This window comes from Mustela putorius, unplaced genomic scaffold (assembly GCF_011764305.1).
Source record: "Mustela putorius furo isolate JIRA1106 unplaced genomic scaffold, ASM1176430v1.1 tig00001130_pilon_pilon_pilon, whole genome shotgun sequence".
NCBI lineage: Eukaryota > Metazoa > Chordata > Mammalia > Carnivora > Mustelidae > Mustela > Mustela putorius.
This window is the reverse complement of record NW_025421584.1, coordinates 55166-65570: the sequence shown is the minus strand read 5'-3', so window position 1 is coordinate 65570 and position 10405 is coordinate 55166. Positions and strand designations below refer to the sequence as shown.

Below are 10405 nucleotides of genomic sequence, written 5' to 3'. Positions count from 1 at the left end.
ATCCAGAGTACCTAGAGGATTATCCCAGTTTGCTTGAAAATACAAAAAACTATATACTGAATTGTGTTTAAAGATATTATGGAAATGAGGTAGGTCTGTGCCATGCCACAGAGAGAAAAGGTAGTGATATAAGGATTCTTTTATGAACTATGGGGTGACAGTTCCAAACTTGTGCAGAATCACATATACTTCTTTGAGTATGCTAAGTACAATGAATCAAAATCAAGTTCAGTTCCACTGTGTTCAATTATAAAGTCAACTCCAAGTATGAATCTGTAGATATGGCGATTAAATACTTCAAACGAAAACATTCCCCCAGTCCCCCAGATTTCAATTTTGAGCAAAAGACTATTCTAAACAAACAAACAAACAAACAAACAAAAAAAGAGACTATTCACAGATTTAATTTTTCTCAGGTCCAATTACAAAGTTAAGGTCCCATACATCTCCTGATTTTGTATTTTTCCGAAGTCAGGGATTTTCTTTCCATTCCAAGAAGGAAAAGGACTAAGAGACCAGTCTCTCTACTCCCTTAACTTTTAGATCAAATGACTTACCTGGTTAGTTTACATCAGTGGAATTTACTTTATAACCAAGAAATCTGACCTACTCTTATTACATATAACAAAAAATGACTAAAAAAAAAATTGACAGAATGTGTTTAATCCTGTTGTGTTAAAACAAAAGAGCTAGTAGGCAGCCTTAGCAAAAGGAACGGTGGTTGAGACCATGGACATATGAAAAATGCCTTCACTGGACTCCAGCTCCATCACTGATGAAGCTTTGTGATCTTTGGGAGTTACCTAGAAAACCTATGTGTCATTATCCTCATCGTTAAAATGAGCATAGTAGGTGTACAAAGCAATCTCTTAAGGTTGCTGTGAGGTTTAATGAAATAAAAATAATCCAGCTCTTGGAACAACACCTGCCCTAAGGAAGCTTCCAATAAATGTTAACTATTAATCTAATATAAACTGAGTATTTATTTGTTCATTTAGGTCTGTGTCAGTACCCCTACAATTCAAAACACGACATTCCAATTGTTCCAATTTGCACCATCTGCAAAAGGCACTTTTAAACTACTTCAAATAATTTGGAAATGAAGAATTAACAAAATCCTCAGCTATCCAAGTGACTAATTTCAGATATGGTAACTACTTCAGTTATGAAACCTCCACTAGGAAATAAGCTTGCAACAAAACAGTAGAGTGAAAGCCATATAACAGATGAGAATCTGAATAACACTATATTCAGATGTTCCTCTCAGCCCATGAGAGTAACAGGGAAACGTAGAATACCTCCTGCACAAATGCATCTAGGGAAAGCAGGCTGTATTTATTTCGAAAACTATAAAAGGTTACAATATAAATCTATCAAACAAAATTAGTTTTTTAAAAGTGACTCATATGTATCCAAATTTTGACCAAATCAACACAAAAATCCAATGCACAAAAAGATTATTATATAGCTCAAGGAGCAAAAAGCAATAAACAGAAATAAATGTCTTGTCAATACAGACACAACATAAATATACAAATCTACAGCTTTAATGTAACACAAACAAATCGTAAGTACATGTGTTAGCTACCTTTCTCCAACAGTAAAGGAGTAAATGCTTTATATTTAGTAAATACATATATAATGTATAAAACCTTTAATCACATATAGTCTCACAAGCGTGAACCAAGTAGAATGCAAGGTTTTCTTACGTGGAAGATGTACAGTTCATAAAGAACCCAACTTGAAGTAAACCCACTATCACAAGTTATTGCAAAGGTGACCCAGAAAAAGTCTATCATTTGCAACGTATACAAAGAACAAACTGCCCAGAAATTAGTGTCAAATCTTAGTGAAGGCTATCATGGTTAACCTGCCTGAAAGGACAAATAACTTACTTGGGGGCTTCATATAGCCAGTATCAATGTAAATTAAGTCACATATGAGTGAAAAAAAAAGTAATGTATAATAGCAAGAGGTTAGAAAACTGAATACTGTGGAAAAGATTTATTAGTCTGTACAAGTTGGTTCTGATAAACTATTGGCTACTTGTTACAGTAAGTTACCAACATTTTCAATGCAACAGTATTTTCCCACACACATCAAAATCTGGAAGCAATCCGTCTTTCTCATATTGTCATTTAGTGTTCTATTTTTCCCAACCCTCAAAACACAGATATAGGTTTCTGAATATCAACTAGCCATTTAGGGAAGTCATAAGATACAGATGTTCATAAACATTACACAAACTACAACGGACATACCCGGACAGACGCCACCAACATTTATAGAAAAAGGTGTTGGTTTTTAAAGTGGTAAGTACTACATGGGTTACATAAACACACTATTCTTCTCCTTCCAAAACCAAAATGGGAGAAAACCTTACTGCCATTCTGCCAAACACCACAGAACTAAAAACGCTGCGCAAAGGGTCAGAGTCCAATGTACATGTCACAGAGGTAAAACTCCAGTGAACAACTGAGCTACTCATTGAAGAAAATTCAAAAGTAAGACCAAACTTCTTAAAACATCAATGCTGTTTTAGAAGCATCATCAGAACAAACAGATTTAATTATAAATTGGCCTGAACTGCACCCTGTAGAGAATTTTGCTTAGTACTAAAAGAGAATCTGTCAGCAAACATCCTACAAAAGCTGTGGAATCATGCTCTGTATTATTCCTGAAAGGAAATCTGCCAGGTCTGATGATACCTGAATACCTCCCAGTGGTTCTGGGAGTTCTACATACCAATTAATTCAGTAATTGATAGGAGTCAGTTAAGCAAAGAGAAGACCAAAAGTAGACCTTGTATCAACATAGACTAGAGAGGTGGATTTTTTAATCACATGATAAATGTAAATCATAAAATCAAATGTACTTTAAAAAGTACACCTATTTTATGTTACATAAAAAACTGTAGACTGCAAACTGTGCATGCTTACCATAACATTGTACCTGGGAAAGCTGATGAGTGGGATTTCTTGCAAATATTTACTGCCATGATACAAAACAAATATGTGCAAACTGCAAGGTCCCTAAAATAGCAGTTAGAGTTTATATACAGAAAGATGTCACTATCTGATCAAATATGCAAGAGATGGAGTTTCCCAGAGTTTATAACATAGAGCAGTAACCACCACAGGCTCCTCCTCCAGGGCCTTCTTCCCTGTGTGTCAGTTTGACTCCTTTATTCTGGTTCTCACTTTCCCACAGTCCAGGCGTCTGAATGATCTTTTCAACAAGTTCCTCAAAGGCACACTGTACACCATCACAGGTTTTCGCACTTGCCTCTGAAAGTCAAGAAAAAAATGTGAGAGTCTATTCTTTTACAGTCCTATTCCTATGCTTTTCTGGAAAATTATTATGGCATAAATATCAGCCGATAGTATATACAGAGGCAAATCAGCAGTTTCTTCCCACAGGTTTAATATTCGTGAACCTCCCCCAACTCTCAAAGTTGAGCTATTCAATTCTATCCACAAGAAGAGTGGTATATGAGCCCGGAATTTTGTGATATGCCAAAGCTCCTTCTTAATTTTTCAGTTAGTTTTTAAAGTCAACCCCCCCAAAACGGATTATTATTCCCATTTCAGAATAAGGAAATTCAGGCTCCCAGCTGAACAGTCTGACTGTTCTGTGCTGGCAATGAGATACAGATCTCCTTAAAAGAGCATTTATGGCCCCCAAGAAACTCATGGGGGACAGCGAGCCCTGCCCCCCAAGCCTACCTTTCCCTCGTCATTACATTTTTGACTATCTGAGATGACCCTCTTACTCCTTTATCATAAAACTCCTCTATCTCAGCTCTTCACCTAACTTTATGTTAAGAAAAACAGAAACCATCTGACAGGAGCTACTGATCTATTCCTACCAAGAGGCTCACCAACCTGCCGGCACTTGTAACCTTAGGCTCTGTCTTCGCTCCTGTGACAGCGGATGAACTGTCCCCTGCTGCAGTCTAGGTGCATCCCCTTTCCTAGCTCCTCGGATCCCACCCCTTCTCAGTCACTGAAGAATCATGGGCCCCCACTCCTGGATTGTATCAGTCAGCCCAAAAGCCTGCCGAAATTACTGTCCATCTTACTAACCAACCAAGCAACCAACCACCCTGCATTCCAGCCCACACACCCGACTCGCAGCCACCCCGGCTCTCTAATCTCTTTCAAAGCGAAACTGTCATCAAGAGCTACCTATTAAGTTGGCGCAGCCACTTTAGAGAACAGTGTGGAGATTCCTCAAAAAATTAAAAATAGAACTCCCCTATGACCCTGCAATTGCACTCCTGGGTATTTACCCCAAAGATACAGATGTGGTGAAAAGAAGGGCCATCTATACCCCAATGTTTATAGCAGCAATGGCCACGGTCTCCAAACTGTGGAAAGAACCAAGATGCCCTTCAACGGACGAATGGATAAGGAAGATGTGGTCCATATACACTATGGAGTATTATGCCTCCATCAGAAAGGATGAATACCCAACTTTTGTATCAACGTAGACAGGACTGGAAGAGATTATGCTGAGTGAAATAAGTCAAGCTCAGAGAGTCAATTATTCACTTATTTGTGGAGCATAACAAATAACATGGAGGACATGGGGAGATGGAGAGGAGAAGGAAGTGGAGGGAAATCAGAAGGGGAGGTGAACCATGAGAGACTATGGACTCTTGAAAAACAATCTGAGGGTTCTGAAGGGGCGGGGGGTGGGAGGTTGGGGGAACCAGGTGGTGGGTATTACAGAGGGCACGGATTGCATGGAGCACTGGGTGTGGTGCATAAACAATGAATTCTGTTACACTGAAAAGAAATTAAAAAAAAAAAAAAAGAGTTACCTACTTACGCTATTTCCCCTTTCTTTTCTCACATTTTTTCTTCAAACTCTAAACAACCTTGAACAACACCAGTTTGAACTGTGCTATTCCACTTACACATGGATTTTTTTCAATAAATACAGTACAGAACTGTAAAGGTATTTTCTCCTCATTATTTTAATAACATTTTCTCTAGCTTACTTTACTGTAAGAATCCAGTATGTAAGACACAGAACATACAGAGCAGGCGTTAACTGTTTATCAGTAAGGCTTCAGATCAACAGGAGGCTATTAGCAGCTCAGTTTTGGGGGAGGCAAAAGTCATATGCGGATTTTCAAGGTCAGGACCCCTAACCCCTCATTGTTCAAGGGTCAACTGTACTCTAGCTAGGTTTTTGTTCTCACCACTCCATTGACATTTTCTTTTAAAAAATAGCAACGTTCTCCATCTCGTCAAATCTACTGACCTCCTCCTATTCAACATCTAGCAGTTGATACAGCTGATCACTTTCCTCCTTTAAATACTTTGTTCACTTGACTTTCACTGAACACTCCTCGGATTCCTCCACTCACCAAAATGTCATTCACAGCCTTGTTGGCTGACTCCTCCTCTTGCTGCTGACCTCTAACTGTCGGAGCACCCCAGCTTCAATCTTCAGCTGTTTTCCTTCCAGTTACTCCTGTGGCCACTTTAATTCCATGACTTAAAATACCACCTAAAGGTCAATGACCAGCATGTCCACGGGTTCTCAAAAAAATGGTTCATCTTTATGCTAAGCAGAATTCCTGATTCCCCACTCCCTTACGCAAACCTGTTCTTACCTCACACGCTCACACACAGCTAATGGCAGCACAGTTCACCAGTTTGCTCACGCCAGAGACTCAGAGTTATCCCTGACTGTTCTCTCTCCTCATCCTCAATACCCAGTCTATCAGCAGAGCCTGTCACCTTTACTATCCAAATATCTCCTTGATCTGCCAACCTTCCAGAAGCTACCCACAACCACTCCCACAGTCAAAGGCACCAGCATTATTCATCTGGGCCACTATAAGAGAATGGCAAGCCTCTTGCTTCTGCTTCTCAGGGGCCATTTTCTGTACAAACAGGTCTTTTAAAAAGAATATCAGATTACAGCACCACTCCCCCGCTTTCCACACTTAGAATAAAATTCATTCCTTTACCATACCCTGTGTAAAGCCCAAAATGATCTTTTAAACTTCATCTCCCATTATCACCACCTTTCCCCCCAACATACACTATACTCCAGCCCACAAGCTTTCTTCCTGTCCCTTAAACATTCTAAACTCATTCCCACCTCAGGAAGTATTTGCTATTCTCTCAACCTGAGATAGCCTCCCTCTAGATCTTCATATTATGGATTCTAGTTCGAATGGCACACCTCAAAGAACTTCCCTGAATTACCTCCCACCCACCGTCATACTCTCTTCTCCTTCACAGCACTACTTACTCAAGCCTGTTTCCTCTACTAGAATGTGAGCTTCATGAGCTCAGGGACTTTGTCCACTTTGCTCATCTGTTTGTTATATTCTCAGAGTCCAGTAAGCGTTTTCTGAACTAATGTATCAAAATGAAGGACACCCAGCAAGTAAGCAGAAGAGGTAGTACTCAATTCCTTTCTAAAACTCCCTATTATCTTCCACTTATAGCACCCAGCTTCTATCTATAGATGATGTTCTTTTATTTCCATTTCTTAATTCCTAGAAGATTCTAACAGTGGAATAGCTCAATCAGTAATTCCTAAAGCTGGCTTCACATCAGAATCAACTAGGGTGTCTTTAGAAACTGTCTTCCAGGCCCCGTTTCAGACCTGTGAAAAGGTTCCAGGGAACCTGTAATGTTAAAAAAGTTCCAAAGTGATATAGTCCGTCCACTTTTCTAGACAGGGGGTCAAACAAACTTTTCCTGTAAAGAGCCAGATGGTCAATATTTTAGGCTTGGAATGCCTTATGGTTTCTGCCATAAGTACTGAACTCTGCCAGGAAGCACAGAAGCAGCCACATACAGCGTGTAGATGACCAGGGAGGTAAGGCTGTCCTCCAATACAAATGATGGGACCAAATTTGGCCCCATGCTATAGTTTACTGAACCCTACACTTCACCGTGCTTCTCAAGTATTAATGTGCATACAAACCACATGAAGATCTTGTCAAAATAGAGGTTCTAATTCAGAAAAGCTGAGTTGGGCCTAAATGAAGCATTTCTAACAAACTTCCAGGTGGTATCACTGCCGCCAGCACAAGGACCACACGGTACAACTACAGGGCTGCGTGCCTGCCTTTACTGAATGCCATCATATCTGGAGAGGAAGGATCTGTGTCCTATGCAACTTCACATAATGAGACCTGGTTTTTTTGTTGTTTTTTTTTTAACAGAAGGAAAAATGAACCTGTGCTATTTCATAGCACAAGAAAATGATGAACTAAGTACATACATTTCACAGTTCATAAAGAGAAAAATCTAGCAAAAACTCCATTTTAAAATTCCTCTTTTTTTTTTTTTTTAAATTTTTTATTTTTGATAAACATATATTTTTATCCCCAGGGGTACAGGTCTGTGAATCACCAGGTTTACACACTTCACAGCACTCACCAAATCACATACCCTCCCCAATGTCCATAAAATTCCTCTTTAATAATGAAAGGATAAATGTTCACACACCTACCTATAAATAACATGGAATGCTTTCGTGCAAATTTCAGGCCTTCGTTTCTATCAACTTCACGATTTTCCTGAAAGGTAAATATAAAGATTAAGAAAAGCTACCAAAATACAGTCAAGATGCAAAGTGTCTGACTTCTTACCTTATCAATTTTATTTCCAACTAGCATGTTTACTATGTCATTTCTCGTGCAGTATGTTTCCAATTCATTTAACCAATTATCCAATTTAACAAAGGTATCTCTTCTTGTGACATCATAAACTGAAATAAAAAGGGTCACTTATTAAATAAGCATTAAAAATAAGAAGCAATGACATTATATTTCTGATATGTGACTAAAAGCTAATATTTCTATGTACGTAAGTCTGTTTCTAAGCCTTCAAATGTTTAACAATCAGTAAACTGCTAACCCAGATGTAAGAAACAAGTGTGTTAAAAAATAAGAATAAACATACACATACACACATTTCAATTTTATTAAGACACACTCTGAGAGAAATTAAATTATATCCTGTGCAATAACCGAAAATTAACTTAAGCAAAACAACAGCTGTTCCCATTGGTAATTAAAAGACATTGATCCAAAAACCAAAATGTTCAGATCCCAATCTGTGGCAAAATACCAAAATTCTTCCATGGATTTAAACAACTATGACCCTGTTAACTTGTTTCTTATAAGAACCAGAATTTGCAACTTTTGAAAAAATATGAAAACTTAATGGACAGGATCCTGATTGTCTCCCTGTTATCACTTTCATCTTACATCCCACTGCATTTTAATATGTAAAGAGCTTATTAATATAAGACTTTATTAATTTAAAATGTTTTCTAGGGGCGCCTGGGTGGCTCAGTTGGTTAAGCAACTGCCTTCAGCTAAGGTCAGGATCCCAGGATTCTGGGATTGAGTCCTGGATCTGGCTCCCTGCTCAGCCTGCTTCTCCCTCTCCCTCTGCCACTTCCCCAGTCTGTGCTCTCCTATTCTCTGTCAAATAAATAAACAAAATCTTAAAAAAAAAAAAAAGTGTTTTCTAAAGATGCTGAACCAAAATAAGAGTTGCTGTTAAACTGATAAAATGAACCTAAATCCTCACGATTAATGACATAATATAAAAAGATAATCTTCCCTAAAATTGATCAATATTTATTTCTAGGAAGTTTCCCAGGAATATTAATAACAAGTACTTTTCTACAACTTACAGTGAGAATCCATATTTGGCTTTTAAATTCTGTATGATTATGGATCAACAATGTTAAGTGCTTTGTGGATACTCTTTAGGACTAATAAGAGATTCAACTAAACAACTAGCACACTTCTTCCTTTATAAATGCACAGCAAATGTTAATACACTGCTGACTGAAGATCGTTCCTGGTAACACTCTTAAGACAGACAATTATTTGTGGATTAATCCTCAATTATATCCTCATCAACATGTACTTTTAAAACCAAATAAATTAATCGGATCTTTATCTTTCAATCGCTAGACAAAGAACTGAAAAGAAATTCTGAAAGTTTAAATATTCATTAATATTAAATGAAGTTAATATAACTTCAAATTAATAAAGAGACCCTGAAGAAAAATAAAAACTTACTGACCTTCGCAGATAGGGAAAATCAGAAATTGCAATAATAAAACAACAATATTTAAAGCAGTATCACAAAGTAAAACCTTACCTAATATAACACCCTGCGCACCTCTGTAATAGCTGGGAGTTAATGTTCTGAATCTCTCTTGACCAGCAGTATCCTAAAAGTGACAATTATTATTAAACTATAGAAGTATAAAAAAAAAGATCGTCAACATATCAAGAGTAGAACGTCAAACTGCATTATTAAAAATATCCATGTTCAAGCTCATTTAAAACTTGAAATTAGGGGCGGCTGGGTGGCTTAGTCATTAAGCATCTGCCTTCAGCTCAGGTCATGATCCCAGGGCCCTGGGATTGAGCCCCGCATTGGGCTGGAAGTCTGCTTTTCCCTCTCCCACTCCCCCTGCTTGTGTTCCCTCTCTCGCTGTGTCTCTATCAAATAAATACATAAAATCTTTTAAAAAAAATTGTAAAACCTGAAATTTAAATTGGATGTATTCTCTTACTGACAAGTGTTACATAAAATAAAGAAATACTGACTCATCTCTAGAAAAACACATGTCAGTAAAGGGGTATTTTTTTTAAATATAATTTTTTATAAACATATATTTTTATCCCCAGGGGTAAAGGGGTATTTTTAAAGATTTTTATTACACGTGGAACCTGTTTATTACACATGAAACCCATGGTTCTCAACTTCAGAAGCACAATGAAATTTCCTGGAAATGAAAAATTCCAACCCCTAGTGATTCTGGCTTCAGTGGTCTATGATAAAGACAAAAGTTTTCAAAGTCTCCCCAGGCGATTCTATTGTAGAATCAAGGTTAAAACCCACTTAACTTTTTTTTAAAAGGAGAATTACAGGAGTATCTTATTTTAGGTAAACAATTTTTAGGTCGGAAAGTATTTTCGGTGTATCTTCTTTTAGGAAAATGCATAAAACCAAACCACTTGCTATCACATGTTTCTGACTCCTACTGGGGGAGAGGAACATAAGATGTACATCAGCCAGGAAGCGCAGGGTCCTGGGATCAAGTCCCATGTCAGGCCCCACGCTCAGTGGTGAGTCTGTTTCTCCATCGCCTTTACCCCTCCCTTGTTCATGCTTTCTTGCTCTCTCTCATAAATAAAATCTTAAAAAAAAAAAAAAGACTAGAGCAAAAAATGTTTTAATGTTAAAATAAAATAAAAAACTGCACAACTGACACTTCACACACAAATATCTAAATCAATCCAGTTATGCAGACTCTTGATTTTTTTTTTTTTGATCCACTTATAAAATGTCTGAGTAGGTATGATAATTTGGGCAAAAACCCCATGCCACAATACTGG

At 37.7% G+C, this 10405-nt stretch overlaps 1 protein-coding gene across 1 annotated transcript in view; it reads right to left on the bottom strand.

Moving 5' to 3' along the window:
• Positions 1 to 388: 388 nt before the first annotated feature.
• Positions 389 to 10405, bottom strand: part of RAB18 (RAB18, member RAS oncogene family) — a 37532-nt gene continuing 27515 nt past the window's right edge. The window contains exons 4-7 of the mRNA XM_004781630.3: positions 9159 to 9231; positions 7628 to 7746; positions 7489 to 7555; positions 389 to 3287 (exon numbers count right to left, since the gene is read on the bottom strand). Coding sequence (XP_004781687.1) covers positions 3112 to 3287; positions 7489 to 7555; positions 7628 to 7746; positions 9159 to 9231 — 435 coding nt within the window. The 3' untranslated portion in view covers positions 389 to 3111. The remainder of the gene's footprint in view (positions 3288 to 7488; positions 7556 to 7627; positions 7747 to 9158; positions 9232 to 10405) is intronic.